We start from the raw sequence: 21870 nt of genomic DNA, 5'->3' as shown, positions 1-21870 counted from the left end.
TAAGGCTGCAGATAAGGAGGGCATCTTGCTGAAGACATGGGCGGGGCTATCAGGGCTGGAAGCACTCTTCCCCAGGGGGCTCCCGTGTGCCATGGTGGCCTGCTCCCCTCCCCTCTTTCTGCCAACAGATCAAGTATTCTTCCCCTTTCCTCTCCTCCCCCATATCTCCTTCTTCATCTTCTCCTTTTCAATTTTCCCCATTCTACTTCCCTTCCTCTTTCCCTTCCCCAGCTTCTCCGTCATGTTTCATTAACACACTAATTATAGGTTATTGGGCTCTATATTACACAGAGTTTGAAACTTCTTAAAACCAAGACTAGAGGCAGCATTCACCCTGCTCTTTGGCTCTCACTTGCAGAGCCCCCAATACTCCCTGCACAGAAGAGGAAAAAGGAATGGGGTCTGAGCTTGGAGGTGTTGGGTCAGTAAGTAGGGAGACCCCAGCCCCAAGTATAGCCATGGGGAGTTAGGAAAAATATGTGGAGCAGGACAAGATACCACAGACTTTACAATTTTAAAAATTTAAACTTAAAGTTTGGAAGAAATTTAAGAAGGTATTTGACCCAATCTTCCTCCCATCTCATACAGATGGTCCTTCTTAATTCTTTTCCCTACCCCATACATCCATCAACAAGATTTTGGGCCTTGCCTTAAAATATATTCCATTTTGTTCTACTGAGCTATGTGTCTATTTTATCTTTAGTTTCACTGTTTTGTGTACTGTAGCTATCTTGAAATCAGGTAGTGTGAAACCTGTAAGTTTGCTCTTCCTCAGTATTGCTTTGGTTGCTCTAGCTCTTTTGCTTTTTCATATAAACTGTAGAATCACTTTGTCTATATCTACAAAATAGTTTGTTGGGATTTTGACTGAAATTATGTTGAATCTATGGATCAAGTTGGGAAGAACTGACACCTTAATATTATTGAGTCTTCCTACCTATGAACATAGAATATATCTATTTATTTAAATCTTTGATTTCTTTCATTCAAGTTTTGTAATTTTCCACATTCATATCCTGTACATATTTTGTTATATTTGTACCTAAGTATTTAATCATTTTTCAGTTAGTGTAATTAGTACTGTTCTCTTAAAATTTTAAATTCTATTGTTCATTGCTGGTATATAGGAAAATAACTGAATTTTGTGTATTGGTCTTGTATTCTGCAACCTCAAACATACTCTCATTAGTTCCAGAAGCTTTTTTTTTAGTAGATTGTTTGGGATTTTGATAAATTGTATTTTTATTTTCATTTAACTCAAAATACTTAAAGATTTCTCTTGAGACTTCTTCTTTGACCCATGTGTTATTTAGAACTGTGTTGTCTAATTTCTAAACAACTGGAGGTTTTCAGGTAATTTTACTGATTTCTGGTTTAATTCATTGTGTGCTGAGAGCATACGCTGTATGGCTTCTACTCTTTTAAATATGTTAAGATATGTTCTATGGCCCAGAATATGGTCTATCTTGGTGAGTGTTCACTGCAAGCTTGAGAAAAACACTGCATTTGACTGTTACTGGATGGAGTAGTTAGTGCCAATGAGATCAAGTTGATTGATAGTGCTGTTTAGGTAAAATACATCCCAAATCTGTCCACTTATCTTTCTCCATCATTATTATCTTAGCCCAAGCTATCATGGTCTCTTGCCTGGACCTCCTAACTAGTCTCATAAATAGCCTCCTAACTTGTCTACCTGTTTCCAGTTTTGCCCCCACTACAATCCATTCTCCACACATCAGACAGAGTGATCATAAATCATATAACACTCTCAACTAAACACTTCCATTGGTTTTTAATTGTACCTAGAATATACAGTCTTGCTCCAGGCATCATCTAGTACCAGTCTTCCCTCTTTCTCTCTCCAGTAAGACTTTTCCCTGAAGTCCCTTGAATATACCAAACTCATTCCCACCCTGGGACCTTTGCCCTTGTGTTTCACCCTGTCTGCAATATCATGCCTCGGAATCTTCCTGCAATGACTGCTTTCCTGTCATTCAACCTTGTCTCAACTGTCATCTCTCTTTGGCAAGACCTTCCCTGAGTACTCTATTTAATCTTGTTCCCCATCCCCACCCAGTCATACTACGTTTGTATGTTTTTTTTTTCTTCATTTGTTTTCAAAGAACTTTAGAGTTTTTAAAATGATCTTATTCCTGTATTTGTTGGTTGTTTGTGTCTGTCATACTTTCTCTAAAATGTGAGCTCCAGGACGGCAGGGAGCCACTTCACTACTGAGTTATCAGCACCTAGAACAGGGCCTAGCACCTAAATATTTATTGAATGGCTGCATTTCTGCTTGAACATTTCTGGAGACTTGGAGCTGACTACTTTGATCCATGTGGCAGCCAATGTCTCTTTGGATGGTTTTGTATATTAGAAATTTCATCTTTCTCTTGAGCTAAATACTTCATTCTTGACCATATTAACAGATTGGAAGGGAAAAAACTTTATGACCACTACAAAAGATGCTGAGGAAGACTCAGCATACTAGGAATAAGAGGGAAACTCCTTAACGCTGTAAAAAGCATCCTACGAAATCTTACAGCAAACATACATAACGGTGAACCATGGAGACTTTTCCCTTCAAGATGAGTAACAACACAGGGATGCCCTTTATTGGCCCTTTTGTTTAGCATTGAACTGGAGATCCTGCACAGTAAGACAAAGAAATAATATGACAGGAGTAATTATTCGGAAGGAGGAAACAAAACTGTCATTTAAACCTACTTCCTCATGTTTCACCCATTGGTCCTCCTTCTGTCTCCTGGAGGCCCACAGACTGCAGCTGTCCTATCTTTTGTGTGACAGCCCAGGTCTTCTTCCCGCTCTGAGTCTTTCACCTTATCTGGAAAATGACAGGTTGGACAAGTTATCCAAAAACTCCTTGTGGTTTCATCTTTCTACAATTCTATGAGTCCATATCCTCTCCTCTACAGGCTAAAAAACATATCTATATTTCTCAACATTTCCTAAAAGTGATGGTTTCCAGAGCCCTCCACTCCATTTTGTTTTTTTAAAAAAGTATATGAAGCCCAGAACTGGGGCATAAGGTGAGAAAAGGATAGGGTACAAACTTGGAGTAGAGGGAGTTAGACTGGAAACAGAGCTTATAATGAAATGGTAGAGAGAGGCAGCAGAGGGAACGGGTAGGGCACAGCATCTGATGGAGAAGTTGTCTGGAGGGGAAGAGCTTGACTTCTTGCCCTGAGATGGAGAGGAGGGTGCCCTGCATGGTCTTGGGGACTGTAATGGGAACTGAGTTTGTAGTTGGCCACAAACATTTGGTGGCTCTATGAATCTTTCCTTCCAGCTTTCCTACTCCTGAGCTCCAGGACCCTCCCTCTCACAGCTGGGAAAGAGGGTGGGTTATTGACAAAAGCCAGCTCAGGATGGGAAGAGAGGCTGCACAGAGCCGGTCCCGGTCCAGGAGGCAGGAGCAGCTGCCACAGTGAGAGGGAGCAGAAAGCCAACAGCTGAGTGAAACGAGGCCTGGGTTATATTTTTTCCAGTTTGTTGGCATGTGGGTGGATTTTTCTCCTTTTTTCTTCTCTCCTGCTCTCTGCTGTTTCCACAGAGATGTGGGAGTTTGCAGATTTGTCTCCGTGGAGGGGAGAGACAAGCACTGGCTTGAGGGTCCTTGTCAGGGGCCAGCGGAGCACCAAAGAGCATTGCAAGAAAACTAGGAACCATTTTCTGATGGTATCACTGGGGGAGGGAAGGCTCTGTCTCCTTCCCTCTCGAGGCTGCAGGAATGCTTTCCCTCCTTTGCTCAGCTCTTGGCTCTCAAATCCATCCCACCTGGTGACTACAGAAGACTTTCTCTTCTCCTTCCTTTGCTCTGCAGTGTTGAGTGCTCTTCTCTCCGGGCTCTGGACAAGCTATGGGCACACCTGAGACTCTCCTGCCCAGTACATCAGGGGCGGCAGGGTGTTCGGAGGAGCTTTCCTTTTTTTTCTAGTTTATACATTTAAAGGATAAAAAAAGAAACCCAGTACCTATAGCACATGTTAAGTGTCAGATGAGTGTTGTAGGATTTCAGAGGGGGAAGCTGTCTGGATGGATTCAGGGAGGGTAGTTTAGGGAAGGTGTCCTGAAGGACATGGGACCTAGACAAACAGACAAAGTAGGAAAGGGCATACGAGGCAGGGGTAAAAAACATAGGGCTGTGGGTCTGGACACCTAGATGCTGATCCCAGTTCTGCCATTAATATGTGATATGCTGTTGAACAAGGAAGTTAATTCCCTTCTCTCAGGCTTTCTTTCCTCATCTATAAAACAGGCTGGATTTCTAAAGCTGTACAGATCTGTGGAGCCTGAATCCTAATTCCTGGCCTTGTGGGTTATGAGCCATCTAATGAGATCATGTGTACACAGAGTGAATTTAACAGTACCAAGGGGTGGGATGACCAATGGTCCCAGTTTGCCTGGGACTCAGAGACTCCCTGGGAGGCAGAAACTCAGTGCTGAAACAATCCCGAGCAAACCAGGATGGCTGGTTACCCTAGCAAGGACCACATCCATTACTTGTTAGTAACATTATCGTTATCATTATCACCATCACCACTAGAGGGTAACACTCTCTTATGCCTGGGAATAGGTCTTACCCCACCCAAAATGTGCAGAACTGTCCCTTCATTCCAGGACCAACCAATCCTCTGGGCCTTTCTCCTGTAGAGAAGAACACTGATCAACAGAGAGATGTGAGGATCTCAAATCCCAAGAGCTTCCTTTTAGCCTGGCTAGCCTCATGTGCTCTGACTTTGCCAGTTGTGCCTGAACCCCAATCAGCATTCAGGTGCCCAGTCTGTCTCATTGTGGTAGAGCTACCCTGCTTCAAAGGAGACTGGGAAAATAGAGAGGTGCTGATCTCTAGAGGTAGCTTTGGTTTATGTGAGCAGAACAGGCACTTGCAGAAGGCTGTATGCTGTTTGCCCCAGCTTTGATTGACTGTGTATAATACATTCTACAAGGCCGCTGTACCGATGAAGGAGCTGGGGTCCTCCTTCCTAAAGAATTGATTTCTGTATTACCTTATACCCCTTATCATATTAAACTGTAGTTATAATTTATCTCTCTATATATCCCATTAGATTGTTGATTCATGCATTCGACCAACATGGATTGCTTATTGCTTACCTACCACATCCCAGGCTTTTTGGCAGACTTGTGGTGTGGTGGGGAGCAAAACAGATGGAGGATCTTGCCCTTGTAGAGCTAACAGGCTAGTGGGGAGGCAGGAGGGAAGCAGAGAACTGCGCAAATCAATATATAATTACATACTTGGTAAGTTCCAGAAAGAAGGATTCCCTGAGAGGATATATCAGAGGGATCTGCCTCCTCTGGGAATGAGAGAATGTGCCACTGATGAACTGACATTTGAACTGAGATCTGAAGGATGAATAAGCAGTAAGTAGGCAAAGGCAGCAAGAAGAACTTTCCATACCAAAAGAACAGCAGGTGTGCAGGGCCTGTAGGGGAAGAGCCAGCTCCCAGGGAGGTATCGGTTGCTCCTTGAGGCCACAGCCTGCCTCTTACTCATCTCTTGCTATAACTCCAGGCCTGTCACACAGAGATTCCAAAAAAAAATGGCTGTTGAATTGAATTGGATGACATTTTGTCATGGAAAACATCATAGGCTGGTGTTCAAAAGACCCAGCTTCCACTTCCAGCCCTTCTGGGCAATTCACTTCAAGTCAATTTTCCCACTGCTTACTGTGCACCTATCATGTGCAAGGATCCGGCCCCAGGCTCTGTTGGGGGATTGAAAAGGAAACAAAATTGTCTCTGTCCTTCAGCAGCACATGGTCAGGTGAAGTGGCCGACAGGTAGGCAGGCCCTTTCTACTCTTCGGGCCTCTTTCCTGCCAGTTCTAAAATGAGGGGTTGGGATTACAGGATCTCTAAGACCACTTCTGGCTCTAACAGTCATGACCTGCTCTTCCTTGAATAACTGCCAGCTAGATGGCAGCAGGAGCAACAGAGCTGATTCTACCATTTCTCCTGCCTTATAGAGTCATATGGCATAAGACTGGGGAAATGCAGGTTTGGGATCTGTTTATGGAACAGTCTTCCTTTTACAAGGCTCTCAAGAGCAGTTAGGATTCACTACTTTTGTCTAGAATGTTCCAACATTCGATGAACCTTATTTCTTCCCCAATCCCCTTCCCACCTGTCCCCCTCCCACCACGCTTCTTTTCTACATCTACAGTTGTGTTTTTCATATATCAGGGCCACAAAGGGCCTTTAAAATAATCTTATCCAACCCCTCCATCCACTGTTTACATTCTCTAAGCAACAGACCCTCCTAACGATGCCAGTAAGCTATTATTTGAAGACTTTCAATGATGGTGAACTCACCATCTTCACAAGGTTTCGCCTGTGAGGTTTCTTCCTCTGGGAATCTGTCTCCCTGTAATTTTCACCCATTTCTTCCAGCTGTGCCATTCACAGCTAAGCAGAATAATTCCACTACATAGACCCCCTGACATCCTATTGGGTATTTGAAGCCAGTAATCATGTCTTCATAAACCTGCTCTGTTCTAAGCCAAATATCATCTGTTCCTTCAAGTGTTCTTCTTTTGTTCAAATCCCCTTAACATCTGCAAATAAGGTTTAGTTTATGTAAGATTTATGTCTCAGCTACTTAAGAGAATATTAGTCAATTCATCAGTTACAACATGAAAGAAAAACAATTAGCGATAAAAATGTGGAAGAAAACAGAGACAGTGTAAAGAAGCACGAATAGATGTTGCCAGGTACCTAAAATGAACTGGGTTATAATTGGACTCTGAATTTGGCTCGAAGTTTTATTGGCAGATAGGACAAAATTGGAAACATACTGGGTTATGTAGTTTTATGTTCTGACAGGATCAAGCTTACAAATCATCTTCAGAGAGATAATTTTTCCTAAAATGAAACTCCAGACTAATTTATTAGAATTGCTTTCTGTGAGATGGTTCAATACTGACAGGTTCTGTGGATACATCTTGCCCCTTCCCCCACTAGGGCAAAGGGGGCTGGAAGGATAATTAATTAATGAGCCAAGTGCTGTCTCAGTTTTAAGCACCAAGGTCTCTTTAAGGATCCCCACAGAAATGAGAGTCTTCTTTTTCCCCTTGTTTTTCCTTCTGTGTTCCTCACAGATGGTCACTTTCCTACCATTCTGCTCTTTAAAGTCTGCAATCTTCAGACTTTTTGGAATACCAGACCTCAGGAAACAGCCCAGATAGGGAATTGTAGGCTAGTGGTCACACAGCAATTATATGCAAATTATTTTCCTCTGGTCCTCAGTGTCCTATTCTGAAAAATGGGTTAGTCTGTAAGGTCACTTCAGCTCTGATGCTCTGGATTGTTAAGTCTTTGAGGGAAAGATCAATGATTTTTCCAAGAAATTTTGATTTTCCCATCTCATGTCTGGCAGCTAAGAGGAATAGGGGAAGATCCGGGAGAAGGCTGTGAGAATACAATAGGAAAAACCAGTTTGAACAGATAGATGACACTTTTGCATCTGAGGAGAATATTTCATGGCTCTCATTATCATAATGATTTCTTGTTGAGTGGATACTGGCAGTGGTGACATGTGGTTTTCAGGGTTCTTTCCTGCTCTAGCTGTGCATTTGTTGGCAAAGCCAGCCCCCCAGTAGAGGGAACTGGAGCAGTCACACCAGGGCCTGAGGCTTCTGGGAAATGACTCTGGGAGGCAGCAGGCAGGAAAAACCATCACCAACCAATACAAAACTTGTCTGGGCATGTGTAATATTCAGTACCCTCCCCTCTTAATGTGTTACTCATCTGCTCAAAAGCCTTCTATGACTTTTCTATTGCCTATGAGAAAAGGTTCCAAATGCTCCAGTTTGGCAATGGATTCTTCTCCAAGCTGAATCAAATGATGTCTTCCCATCTCTTGCTATCCCTTACAACACCACACACACACACACACACAGACCGACCCCTCAATGCTCTCTTCAGCCAAACCACCTGTGGTTCCTTAAACACACACTGCTTTCCTGATGCTGTTCCTTTCCTCCCCCTGCACATGGCTCCTTTCAACAGGCATTTCTCATCTCTACCACTTCCACCCATTGAAATCCTAAGCTCAGCTCAAATACCATCACATCCATAAAGACCTCCCAGCACTCTAGTCTTGGTGACTGCACTCTAGCTCTTAGCACATCCAGTCTGGTTAGTCCACTTCATGACTGGTGGTTGTAGCTCTCTGACTAGACTGGGAGCTCCCTGAAGGCACAGGCTATGTCCCATCTATCCAGAACTCTCCATCATCCTTACCTGCTTTGTTGTCCTCCAGAGCACCTGTCACCCACCACCTGCATTAGCTTCCTAGGGCTGCCGCAACAAAGCACCACTAACTGGGTGACTTCAAACAACGGAAATTTATTCTTTTACGGTTCTGCAGGCCAGAAGTCCCCTCTCTGAAGGCTCTAGGGAAGGATCCTTCCTTGCCTCTTCCTAGCTTCTGATGGTTGCCAGCAATCCTTGGTGTTTCTTGGCCTGTAGACTCCAATCTCTGCCTCTGTCTTCATATGGTGTTCTCTGTGTGTGTGTGTGTGTGTGTGTATCCAAACTTCCCTCTCTTATAAGGACACCGTCATTGCATAAAGACCCACACTAATAGAGTATGGCCTCCACTGAACTTGATTACATCTGCAAAGACCCTCATTTCCAAATAATGCCACGTTCACAGAGTGGACACCAAGTTTGAGACAGGGGGACACCACCCAGGATACCATCCTCCAAGCTCTATATACTCTAGCTGTTTATTATCTCTCTCTCCTGCTAGAGTGTCCACTCTATAAGGTTAGGGATTGTGTCTATTTTGTTCATTGCTATAACCTCAGTGTCTAGAACAGTGCTTTACACTTAGACACTCGTAACTATTTTGTGAATAACTCTTTGTACCCATAGGGAATCTGAATGAGAGTTGATAAAAATGGCAATGCAGGTATTGACTAGAACATAATAAATACTCTGTAAATGTTCACTGGATGCATAGAAGTACTTTATATATTAATTTAACACTGACAGAGCACCCATTTTGCACAAGGTGTTGAGGAGAGATACAAAGAAGTGAGAAGTAAACATCTGAGCATGCTGGCTATGCCTCTGTGTCTCCCTAGGCAAGTCATTCAATCTCTGGGCTTCACTTTCCTCATCTGTGAAATGGAGGTAATAACATGACCTGCCTTATAGTATTGTCATGAGGATTAAGTGAGTTCATACATGGAAAGTGCTCAGCCCCGTGCCTGGCACATGGTAAATACCAGAGATGTGTTAGTTATTATTATTCTAGTTGCTGTTATGTGCCAGAGTCTGCATAAAGTGCTTTTTTTTTAAACCCAGCTTTATTGAGAAATAATTCACATACCACAAAATGCTCCCTTTTAAAGTGTACTATTTAGTGTTTTTTAATTAACAGGGTTGTTCAACTGCCACCATATAATTTTAGAATATTTTCATTCTCCTTCCAAAAACCCCCTACCTGTTAGCAGTCATTCCGCTTTCTGCAGCTAGTGCCCCAGCCCCTGGCAGCCACTACTCTATCTGTCTCTATGGATTTGCCTATCCTCGGATTTTATATAAGTGGAATCATACAACATGTGTGTTTTCTGTCTCTTTTAGCATAATTTAATATAATGTTTTCAAGGTTCACCCATGTTTTAGCATGGATCAGTACTTCATTCCTTTTTATGGGGGAATACTCTTCCATTGTGTGATGTAGCACATTTTGTTTACTCAGTCATCAATAGATGAACATTTGATTTTTTCCAGTCTTTGGTTATTATGAATAATTCCGCTATGAACATTTATGTACAAGTTTCTGTGTGGACATATGTTTTCATTTCTCTTGGGCATATACCTAGGAGTGGAATTCCTGGATCATATGGCAAGTCTCTGTTTAACATTTTGAGAAACTTCCAGACTGTTTTCCAAAGTGACTGCATTTTACATTCCCACCAGCAATTATGAGGATTCCAGTTTTTCCAATACTTCTCCTTGCTGCTCCCTTTTATTTCGGTTATCATAGTGGTGTAAAGTGGTATCTCAGTGTGTGTGTTTTAAGAAGCTGATGTTTACTTTTCAATAATCTTATTTCCATTTTCTGTTTAAGAGCCTGTGGAAGAACAGCTTAAGACCACCTAGTGGTCATTCCTACCCATTCAGCTGCCTGAGCTGTGGGAGCTGAGGACCAGTTTTCAGTGGCAGGCTGAACACTCCAGACATCAGCAGGGAACTGCTGGATGGGCACACAAGGCACCTAAATGCTTTCAGACCAGCCCGTGAGCTTGGCATGAGTAGCAGTAAACTCAGGAGCTGGAATGGTCCATTCATCCTGAAATTCCTCCTTGCTCACAACCTTTTCAACAGCAGCCTGCTCTTCCTTTTCAACCTCTTCAGGATCTTTGTGGATGTAGAGATCAGGTATGTCCTCCCATGGGTACTCACAGGAGATGGTGCCATATATGTGCAGAATTTCCAGGGCCAGCACCACAACAGACCCACTGAATGAGCTCCCTTGTGGTTGCGGAGGGTGGCAATGTCCAGAGTACAGAGGAGAGTCTGTGTAGCGCAGAGCGGCAGTAGGCAGGTTCATGTCAGACACCTCTGTGACAGGCTGGGAGTCACCTCTGGCTTCAGCAACAACCAGAAGTCCTGGCTACTGGAAGGCTGCCTGGATCTGGTTAGGGAAGGTTCTAGGAGTGAAGCAGCTGGCAATAGGAGTGACTCCAGTGGCAGCAGTAAACTTCAGCACAGCTCGCTGGCCAGGATTCCTGGAAGATACGGCACTGACATCAGCTGGGTTTTCACTGGCAACAATGACACAAACCTCCAGCAGAAGCTTCTCCAGAAGCTTCTCCAACGTCCTCTTCGCATTTCTGATGCAGATGCCAGTATTTTCCCTTCTGTAAATGCACTGATCCATTTGGGAGTCAAGGTTGGTGCCACCTAAATGGGTTCCTACTGCAAGGAATTTAAGGACATCCTCCTCCTTCATCTGCAGGACATCAAGGGCTCTGGAAATCATGAAAGCTTCCCTTTAAGTTATGATGGGAAACCAGAACAACACCTTATGGGTAGCCCAGAAAGCTCACTGTGGTTTTGATCTGCATTTCCCTGATGACTAATGATGTCGAGCATCTTTTCATGTGCTTACTGGTCATTTGTACATCTTTGGAGAAATGTCTGTTCAAATCCGTTGCCCACTGAAAAAAATTGGGCTATCTTTTTGTTGTGGAGCTGTGAGAGTTCTTTACATATTCTGGCTACAAAACCATTATCAGCTAGATGATTTGCAAATATGTTCTCCCATTCCGTGGGTTGTCTTTTCTGTGTCAAATGGTTTTGCTTGCCTTTTCCCAAGACCACCCCGTGAGGCAGCTGTTATTGATATGGAAACGGAAGTTTGCAAAGATGGAATTTAAATCCAGTTTTGTCTGTAAAACTCATTCTTTCTCCTCCTCCCCAACCTCCTAACGAACATGAAAGAAGACATGTTTCTGGCTTTAAGGAGCTCAGTCTGGCAGAAGACATAAAACAACACAAACAAATGCACTATAAGGCATAGTTCCATTTGCCCCACCAGTGAAGTGTAGAGGAAGTGCAATGGGAGAGAGAAAGTGGGCACTTTGGCTGCAGAAAACAGGGTTGGCTTCACTAAGGTGGCATTTAAGTCTTGAAGGATGGGTACAATTTCATTAGATGCAGATGGTGGGCTGAATGGAGGAGAGCATTTCCAAAGGAGAGCAGAAAGTAAGGGTTGAAAGAATGAAACTTTGATCCCAAGACTGGCTGTGACGGGTAGCCCCAGGACTTGTTGGGATGGGAGATCTTGGGACTGCCTTGGTTGGAAGACCCAGGTACTGACTAACCTGGGGGATCCTGGGGTTAGTTGGGATAGAGTATGTGGGCACTCGCTTAGAGGGAAAGTTTAGCGGTTGGCTGGAGTGGGAGATGCCTGTGATGTTGTGTGTGCTGGCTGGGGTGTTCCAGAGGCTGCCTGGGATGGTGGGAGCTGTGGGCTGGCTGGGCTGCAGGGACACGGGGCTGGCTGGGATGGAAGAACAGCCCAGGAACTAGCTAGAAAGGGAGATCCAGGGACTGCCCATGATGTGGGCTGAAGGAAGGTCGACTGAGACAGGAGGTCCAGGGGTGGGATTGGACAGGGAAACTGACCCTTGGGACTGGCAGACCTAGGGGATGGGGAGTCTGTGGGAGACTGCCTGGGATTCCTGGGACGTCTTACATGATCATCTTGGACCTGGTGGACCTGAAGGGTATTGGTACAGACTAAGACAGAGGGCTTCATTAGGTAGCCCTAGGGGAGGACCCTGGAACCTGTGCAGAGAGATCTCCCGCAGCCTGTGGTGGGGCTGGCGTCTGCCTGGCCCGGGGTCCTCGGGGCGGGTCCGGCGTCGGGTGCGGCAGGCGGCTGCAGGTGGGGCGCGCGGGGGCGGGCCGGGTACTCGGCGAGGTGGGGTGGGCCGGCGGCCGGGGCGGTCCCGCGTGGCCGCGCTGCGCAGTGACTCCGCAGCGGGCGGAGCGCCGTGGGCCGCGTCCTCGGAAGCCGTGGCAGTGGCGGTGGCGGCGGCAGCGGCAGCGGCAGCGGCAGCCTCAGCTCCTGCTCCCCGTGCCCCCGGCCCCAGCGCTGTCTCCCGGGCCCCCCTGGGCCCCCGGGCCCTCGAGCCCGGTGCGCGCCCTCACGTCCCGCCGGCCCCCTCCCCCGGCTGGGCCCGGGGGAGGGTGGCGCCGTGAGCGAGCGGGGACCGGGCTCTCTTGCCCCTTCCCCTGCCCCTGGGCCGCCAGGATGGAGGCGGGGTCGGGGCCCCCGGGCGGCCCAGGATCGGAGAGCCCCAACCGGGCGGTGGAGTACCTGCTGGAGCTGAACAACATCATCGAGAGCCAGCAGCAGCTGCTGGAGACCCAGCGGCGGCGCATCGAAGAGCTGGAGGGCCAGCTGGACCAGCTCACCCAGGAGAACCGCGACCTGAGGGAGGAGAGCCAGCTGCACCGCGGGGAGCTGCACCGGGACCCCCACGGCGCGCGGGACAGCCCGGGCCGTGAAAGCCAGTACCAGAACCTGCGCGAGACCCAGTTCCACCACCGCGAGCTGCGAGAGAGCCAGTTTCAGCAGACGGCCAGAGACGTAGGCTACCCGAACCGGGACGGCGCTTACCAGAACCGGGAGGCAGTGTATCGGGACAAGGAGAGGGACGCCACCTATCCGCTCCAGGACACTACCGGTTACCCAGCCCGGGAGCGCGACGTGGCCCAGTGCCACTTGCACCACGAGAACCCAGCCCTGGGTCGCGACCGTGGCGGGCGGGAGGCCGGGCCGGCGCACCCCAGCCGCGAGAAGGAAGCCGGCTACTCGGCAGCGGTGGGCGTGGGGTCCCGACCACCGCGGGAGCGCGGCCAGCTGAGCCGTGGCGCATCCAGGAGCTCCAGTCCCGGGGCCGGTGGCGGCCACAGCACCAGTACCAGCACCAGCCCAGCCACAACCCTCCAGAGAAAGTAAGGAACGTGTGTCTGTGCTATCCCCACTCCAGCTCTTCCCCTCCACTTCCCTCTCCAGCTTGTCCTGCTGATAAAGTAAGAAGCCCGTGCCTAATCCCATGTCCTCCCCTTCTGCGCCAGGCTGTTGGGAGAAGCCAGGTCGCCCTCATGCAGCCGACATCCCTTCTCTAGCCAGCCCAGAGTGGGTTGGCTTGATGTGCGGGCATCTCATTCTCAGAACCGTGGCCAAGGAGGGCCTAGAGCAGTCACCACCCCACCACTTCTTCACCCTCTTGTATCCTTGCCAAGGATTGCTTTTCATTTATTTATTCATTTAGGATGTGCTGGTTGGGATTTTTATTGTCTGCGATGGTGTCAACTCAGAGCCTCAAGGGAAAGAAAGACACCCCCTCCTTTTTTTTTGTTGTTGTTGTTTTTGCCTGTTGGGGTCTCCTCTGCAGGTCCTAGTGCAGGCCTGATCTTGTCTCCTCTGATGGCCTCAGCTCCATCCTTTCCCAGAGAGGCAGGTGAGGACCAGAATGGCTGCTGGAGGCTGAGACATCCCTTGAAGGGGAACCGCAGCACATCCTGGCTGGGGGAGTAAAGATGGGGGAGCAAAGATGGAGGCCAGGTCCTTGCCTAGTTCCTCAAAGACCACCCCCTCTCCACCCTCAAGAAAAACACCACCCAACTAAAGAGCATGCCAGGAAGTCTACAGATCTTCCCTCTTGTTGGATCAGTGTCAGTTTCTGTGCTGTGGTCTGTGTCTCTGCCTATTTGGGACACCTTGGCAACATCTCCTGGATTGGTGGGACATGGACTCGGTCCATTTCTTATGTGTAGATACCATCAAGAGCTGGTTGGGATAAATGTCAGGCTGAGAGAGTCAAGGGCATGGAAGCTCAGAGGGCTGCCTAAAGGGTCCCTGATTTCTCTTCTGCTGTATTGGAACTAACACTGAAATGGGAGTTAGGAGACCTGGGTTCACCTTCCAGCTCTGCTGCAGATTGGCTTTGTGACCTTGACCGAGTCCCTTCCACTCTCAGGCCATTAGTTCCCCAGGCAAGGTCTGCTTGGAATGCTCTTTAGACCCCACTCCCCAGCTTAGGTTTGGTGGTTCTGTGATTAATACAGCCACACTACAGAACAAGTCTGAAGTCCTCTAGCGAATGGACAGCCTTCTCCTCCTCTTACTGCTCAGCTGGGCTGACCATGTGCCACAACCAGTGGAGTGTCTCTTAGAGGCTATGCTGGGGGTGGGGAAGCCTTCTGCCTCAGGAAATCTGCCGGGAGACAGCTCTCTGTAACTCCCCCGTGGTGAGGCAGCAGGCTGGGGTGTTGGGTTGAGATGGCTGGGCCCCAGGAGCAGCAGCTGCAGCTCAAGCGCTCGACTGGGCTCCACTGCAGTGCACACTTGGTCAAGCTGTGGTACGGACTGCCTCAGAGCAGTCTGGGGCCAGGGAGATGGGCTCTTCTGCCCAGGTGGAGTTGTTGGGAGCCCATTCCTGGAGACCAACTGTGTGCATATTGGAGGCAGGGCCCAGATTGATCAAGCAGGGCCCTTCCAGGAGAGGGCCATGGTGGGGAGGGGGCAAAGGGAGACTGGATGGACACTGTGGTCCTCGAGCCTGGCTGTGGAAGAGCTTTCTAGAGTAGTCAGGCCTATGACAGAGGAAGCAGCCTCATTATGTGTGGCTCTGGGGAGCAGAACCAGGAACAGTGGGAACATTTGGGATAAATCAGGAATAACTTTTCAAGCTGGCTGTCTGGTGATGCAGTGGGTTGCCTGGTGGGGTGGGGGTGGGGGTTGGCTGGTCTGTGTCCAACAGAGCCACAGTGAGCACTGGGGAGAGCTGGAGATAGCACAGTGCCTAACTTGGTGTAAAGCCTAATGACATGACCTGGTCTTCCCCAATTCCAGGATTCTGTTACCCTCAGATTTTCTATCCTGCAGATGTAGGTCTGAATCTCTTGGTTGGCTGGAAGCCCATTGAACTTGAGCTCTGTGCTTCTGCCATCCATGCAGGCCTGCCTCTTGGTCCTTCCCTCTTTTTGTGAACCCTCCAGGCTGTTGGACTTCCTTGCTTCCAGTTCCTACTGGATTAATAATGGAGTTTAGATAGTACTTTGAATTTTCTCCTAACCACATATTAAATATTTGCACATCCACGACTACCTCTTTTGGGCCTCACAACAGGCCCTGTGCAGACAGCATCAGCGACTCCACTTTAGAGTGACATTTCAGGGAAACTGAGGCTTCAGGATGAAAGGACCTTGTTCAAGGTTATGCTGCTAGTCCTTACTGGAGCTGGGACTAGAACCCAAGTCCACCTGTCCGTGCAGCCTGCTATTTTTCCACTAGAGCCTTCTACCCCACAGGAGTCTCTTGGCCTCAGGACCTGGTCAGGTCACGAACCGGGAGAAGCCAGGAGAGCCTCAGGTATCTAGAGCATTTGAGCAGGACGATCTGAGTCTAGGATGTGTGGGGGAGTCAACAGGGGAGGAAAGAGACTGTGTCTGCCCCCTTTCCACTCCCTCCCGGCCAGGCACCAGGCCAGCCCATGGATGAAGTGGCCATTGTTGCCACCACAGCTGCTGCCACTGGCTCCCCTGCCAGGCCTGCTCTGGGTGTGCCAGGAAGGGCCGAGGAGGCTGCCGCTGGCAGCCAGGGAGGCAGGGTGGGAGTTGAGCAGCAGAGGCTGCAGCATTGGGGGAGGATTGGTAGAGCCGCTCCAGGCTGGGAGCTCCTGGTCCCCAGGCTCCCTCTGGTGGGAGAAGGCTGGAGAAAGGGGCCAGGGCCCAGCCGCCATTCATGGAGGGGCCTCCTGCCAGGAGACTTATTTAGGCTAGCCAGTGACCCTGCACATCTGTCACCACAGTCCTCATTTTACAGCTGAAAAAACTGAGGGCTGGGAGAAGGGAAATAACACACCAGAGGTCACGCCACCAAGCCAGGCTCCCAATCCTGTGAACTTTCCCTCTACTGCAGTTGCTGGCAGCTTCATGTCTACCCCCACCCATGTCACCGCCCCACCTCCCCAGGATTCCCACATTCTCCCACACCATCTCTCCTGGACAGGTTCCCGGATGCCAGTATGCCTTCTGCTGTGCTCTGGGTGTGGCCTTTCTAGTGCAGCATAGAGCATAATGAGGGGATGAGGCCCAACCTCCTTTTGCTCGGTCCTCTGTACATGAAGGCCATGTTTGTTTGTTTTTTAGTAGCTGCTGGTCTCCACCAACGCTCTTCTTCTCTGGAATTGCCACCCCCCTTCAGATGATTAGAGAAGAGCTCTGCTTTTGTTGTTGATCTTGGCCCCTCCTTGCACTTCTGGTGCCTGGCATGATTTACAGGCATGCTGGGGGCCACTGCTGAGTCGCTCCACACTGAAGAGAGCTGCGTTTCCCACGCTTTTTGCCTGGGCGCAGCTCTGGCTCTGCTGTAGGCGGTGGTGGGTTGAAGCTGGTTTGGTGGTAACTCTCCATCCTCTGCACCCACCCCCGCCCACCCTGCAAGCTGGCTCACACTGGGGGACAAAAACCAGGGAGGCAGGCCTGGTGTTCTTGACAGCTAGGGCAATGCGTGGTCTATCACATGGCTGCTGGGCTGTCTCCCATGTGCTGTGGGGTGTCCGTGAGCTCCCCACAAGGGCTGAGGGCCCTGGGAGGTGGGGGGGAGTGAGCCCAGGGAGGGACCCTGGGGAAGTCTGTCTCCTTTGGGGTCTTGGGTACTTTTCCTAGGGGGGGTCTCTCCTTCCCTGGAGGAAAAGCCATTTATCTTCCCCCCGCCCACTGTGTTGGGAGCATTATAGTCGTGTGGGAGGAAATGATAATGTCGAGTTGAATGAGAATTAGAGGAGTCTTGCTTCTCTGTCTAGATCTGGGGCAAGAATGGGGTTGTTGTCATCCACAAACATTTCTTGGCTGTGTGCACAGAGCAGGAGGGGCCACCAGGCTAAGCACACACCATGCTCTCTGTGCTTGCAGAGCCCCTCCTCTCGGCTAGATATGCAGGGTTCCAGGCTGGTCCTGCCAGAGTGACAGTGCTTGGAACAAAATGAGAAGCAACGGTGGTGAGGAGTGAAGGTTCTGGGAGGAAGGAGGGAGCAGGGCAGGCCAGGCCACTGGCTGAGGACCTAGGCAGGGGCTTTGTAGAGCACGGGTATCTTCTGGTATCTGATGAAGGGGAAGGTGGGAGGAAAAGTGACCCAGGCTTGCTCTCTGCTCTTCTGTCAGCTGTCCCACCTCTGACTATGTGGCCTCTGAATTTGCTAGGAACATAGTAAAGGTCTGAAGCATGGAGAAGAGGCTACACGTGTGCTGCGTGAGCCACAGCCTTGTGTACCAGGCACCACCCTATGTAGCTTTATGTAATAATAGCAAACATTTTTTTCCTGTGTTTACTATGTGCCAAGCACTATATGTTCTAAGTGCTCTCCGTGTATCAATTCATTCAGTCTTCACAGGACTCCTTTGATGGAGATACTGTTATTACATCCATCTTACAGATGAGGAAACCGAGGCCCAGAAAGGTTGGATAACTTACCCAAGGTCACTCAATGAGTGAGCAGCAGAGCTGAGAAAGCTAGAAGGAGCCCAGTTGGCTGGGCTCCAAAGTATGTCTACAACATTCTCACCCACTGTGCAGTTCTGCTTCATCTCATTTGCAGGGTCTCTGCCATATGGATGTTACTAGTATCCCCATTTTCCAGGCCCTCTTTCCAGTCTTCAGAAGAACATTCAAACTCCTCTACCTGCCTTGCATGGTCCCCTTAGGATTTGCTTCCAACTAACCTTTCTCCTCTCATTTTTTTCACAGTTCTCTTCCCACAGATTGTGCTTTAGCCAGGCAGGCCTGTGTGCCCCACTATTAACCTACTCAGCCTTCTGACAGCTGCTGGTCTTTGCTCATGCTGTTCCTTTTCCTAGGCTGTTCCATCCAGTCCCCAAGCTGAGCTCCTCTGTCACCTCTCCCATGTTTGTCCTCTGGTCTCTCCCCTACCCTTGAAATGAGCACTCTGCCCCTTTTTATACCTTTCTGGTTATTTGTTTACATCTCATGTCTTCACCAGGAGATTGAGAGCTGCTTCAGACTGAGATCTCACTGACCTATACAGAGTCATGTTGTGTCAGTCCTTATGCTAGGTGCTGTGGACATGAGGGAAGGAGCTAGAAGCTTGCCAACACATAGCACAGCACATAGCAGCTGCTCAATAACTGTTGAGTAAACAAATGAATGTCAGATTAAGTCCTGGTACACTAATGGCCAGGGGTGCCTGTTTTTCTTCATTCCAGGGCTCCTGTAGAGAGATGAGTCAACTTAAGAATTCTTTTGGCTTCTGGGTGGCTTTTCCCTCATGCTCCCTGGAGCTTTTTCGCCTCTGCTCTCTGTGCTCCTCATGCTCACCAGTTTCACATTTGGTAGAACATCAGGGTAGCCGAGTCAGATGAGACTTTGGACACATTTGGGCCCATCTGCTCATTGTTACCTTTCCTTCCCCTGCCATGGACCATGTCATACCATGGTCTTGACCCTTGATGCAGGATCTTCTTTTCTGAAAGGAGCAATAAGGCCTGCATAGGACTGCAGACTGTGTGCAGTCTGCCCAGTCCAGTGGAAAATTGCTTATTTATCCATCAAGTCTTTATTGGGCTCAGACCCCAGGCTAGGCACAGTGTTTCAAAGCTGGAATAAGATGCAGCCCCTCTGGCTCATTCTTTGCTGTATTCCTGGCAGAACCATAGACACTGGTCATGGGGAAGATAAATGCCTTATGTGTTCTTCGGAGGTCACTTCCTTAGGGCAAAGCGATTTGCTAGTTAGTCCACCTTCCCCATAGTGTTTGGCCTCCTTCCGAGCATCCATGTCAAAAGCATTTACGCAGGGAAGCCTGTTCTCAAGCACTTAGGAGCTGATGCTCTCTGGGACCTTAGCATTTGGAGAAAGCATGGTGCCATGGAAGAAGACTTCATGTGATGCTAGGCAAATCACTTAACTTTCAGAGCCTCGGCTTTCTCAAGTAGTAAACGAAGATAACCCTGTATTTTCTGGTATATAAGATTTGTGTTTGCCACCCCCTTGCCCTGGCCCCCGCCAAGAAAAGAATGTATCAGAAAATTTCCTGGCTGCCAGGCACACCCGTCAAGGTCCCGATCAGGATGGAAAGCCGAGGGACAAGGATGGAAAACAGTATGTGAGGCTGCCCTGCCCCCTAGAGGTGGAGTGTAGCAAACAAAACAACCCAGGATCACCACATCACATACTTTTCAGAACAAAGATGACAAGCCATAGCAACACTGGCAATTAGGATGATTCCTCTAACATTGCAGGAGGAAGTTTATCACAGATAGCATCCCATATGTACCATTTCAGTAATACCAAATGCATTTATGTGTGGCAATATGATTTTTGTATCTTTTTAAAGAAATAATATGACTTGTGATTTCCTACTAGATTCCAGGATGCTGTATACTATACCTGAATAAAACCAATATTTCCCTCTTTATAACCACTTTAGAATTATTGTCATTATATCTGTGATTAAAAGTACTCATTTTTTCCTTCTCTAAAGTTTCCTTATAAAACTGGGAGGCGTGTTACACAACTGTACATCTGATAGGCCAGCCAATTCATCTTACCATGACTGTTGTGAGAATTAAACAAGATGTCATATATGAAGTGTTCATCACACGGTATGTGTTTACTCTGCAAGCAGCCTTGTTATTACTAATAACTGCAAAACTCTATGCTGTGGAAGAGCAGGAAGGAAAGGCCATGTGGGAGCTCACTGCATTTCTGACAGGGAGGTCAGTCCAGTGAATATCGTGTGCGTAGGATGTGCCACGCATCATGTTATTGCAGGCAGGGAGTTCTGTGTTTAATATCATACAGTTCCTGCCTTTAGGGAGCTCACAGTTGGGTAGAGAAGAGCGTAATACACAAGTGTTCTGTGTGCTGTGCCAGAGTGGTGCACAGAGGACTGCAGGTGTCCAAAGGAGGGCCATCTACCTAGACTGTTGGGGAGGGCTTCCTGGAGGAGGTGATGCCTTAACTGAGGCTTGGGATATGAGTAAGAGTTAGCTAAGTGAAGGTAGCATGTGGGTTGGCAAAAATGGGAGGCCAAAGGGAGGCTAAGGCAGAGGGAAGAGCATGAGCCAATATACAGAAGCATGGAGCCCGCAGGGTATGTACATGTAGGGGAGCGCTTTTATCAGGTCAATATAACCTGGAGCACAAACAGGGAGGTAGGGCGGGTCCAGAGAAGAGCCCAAAGAGTTGGCCAGCCCAGATCTTTATTCGGTTGGGAATTGGGGGCCAACATAGGGCTTTAAGCTGAGGAAAAAGGTGCTCATTGTGGAGTATGGAGTGACTGTTAAGAGCCATGGTTTGGAGAGATCCCACTCTGGGGAGCTTGGCAAATAGACTGGAGGGCATCCAGTGAGGAAGCTGGTGTGACAGTCTACATGAGAGATGATAAGACCTGAGCTTGGACAATGAAAGTAGAGATAATCTATTGGGGGAGAAAGACAGGACAACACACTGACAAGCATGGGACAGAGCGGCGTGCAGCCTACTGTGGAGCTTAGAGGAGTGGCAGCCATTCATGACCAGGAGGGTTTTAATAATGACAGCATAAAAGTCAAGAAACTTCCAGCTGGAAGGACTGTTAAAAATTATTTGGTTCAACCTGTTCACTTTACAGATGAGAAGACTAAGGCCCAGAGAGAGACAGGACTCATATGAGGCCACTCAGTGTGTAAGCAGAAGAGCTGTGATTAGAAGAGTCACTCTGGTAGTAATGCTAGGGTTGAAAGCAGCATTCCTTAAATGTGCTGCTTTACTCCTTGAAATTCTGTGGAGGTTACAAGGATCACTATATTTACAGATGAGAGATCTTGAGCTCAAGGAGGCTGAGTGACCTTTTGGGAAGGAGGCATCACTAAAATATAGGGTCTCGTTGTTCTGCTCTGTGTGGTTCAGCCCTTTGGAAATCAGATCTGCTAGATTGAGAGCTGGGGAGTGGACCTAGGTTTCCTTTCTCCAGCCAGGCTCAATCTTCTTTTTGCTGGTTTCTGCCTTAAAGGTCCTTATTTAATATAACTGAGGCAGCTCAGAGGCAGTTTCTGGCCTGACAGCCAGGCCTGTCAACCCCCTGTTGCTGTTTTTGTTTTTATGGAAGAAAATGGGCCTGCACTGTCATCACTGTGTCCACATTGCCTTAGGCAGAGCGTCTCCAGCATGGATGCCCTTGTTTTGATGCCCCATGGTATGATACATCAAGAATGAGCTTTGGAGACCAACAGACCTAAGTTTGAATCTAGGCTTTGTCCAACTCACTGGATGATGTCAGCTACATCATTTTAC

At 48.2% G+C, this 21870-nt stretch overlaps 1 protein-coding gene and 1 pseudogene across 3 annotated transcripts in view; one reads left to right on the top strand and one right to left on the bottom strand.

Annotated features, from left to right (window-relative positions):
- Nucleotides 1-9069: 9069 nt before the first annotated feature.
- On the bottom strand, nt 9070-12348 carry LOC108384282 (small ribosomal subunit protein uS2-like; annotated as a pseudogene).
- A 246-nt stretch (nt 12349-12594) lies between these two features.
- Nucleotides 12595-21870, top strand: part of IQSEC2 (IQ motif and Sec7 domain ArfGEF 2) — an 80511-nt gene continuing 71235 nt past the window's right edge. The window contains exon 1 of one of the 3 annotated variants that reach the window (XM_037010380.2): nt 12595-13526. In XM_037010380.2, the coding sequence (XP_036866275.1) occupies nt 12820-13526 (707 nt within the window). In that variant the 5' untranslated portion in view covers nt 12595-12819. The remainder of the gene's footprint in view (nt 13527-21870) is intronic. The other 2 variants (XM_037010381.2, XM_037010385.2) reach the window with 2 other exon arrangements.

The sequence above is a fragment of the Manis javanica genome, chromosome X (assembly GCF_040802235.1).
Source record: "Manis javanica isolate MJ-LG chromosome X, MJ_LKY, whole genome shotgun sequence".
Classification (NCBI taxonomy): Eukaryota; Metazoa; Chordata; class Mammalia; order Pholidota; family Manidae; genus Manis; species Manis javanica.
The sequence above is the reverse complement of the archived record's forward strand: the minus strand, read 5'-3'. Positions and strand labels throughout refer to the sequence as shown.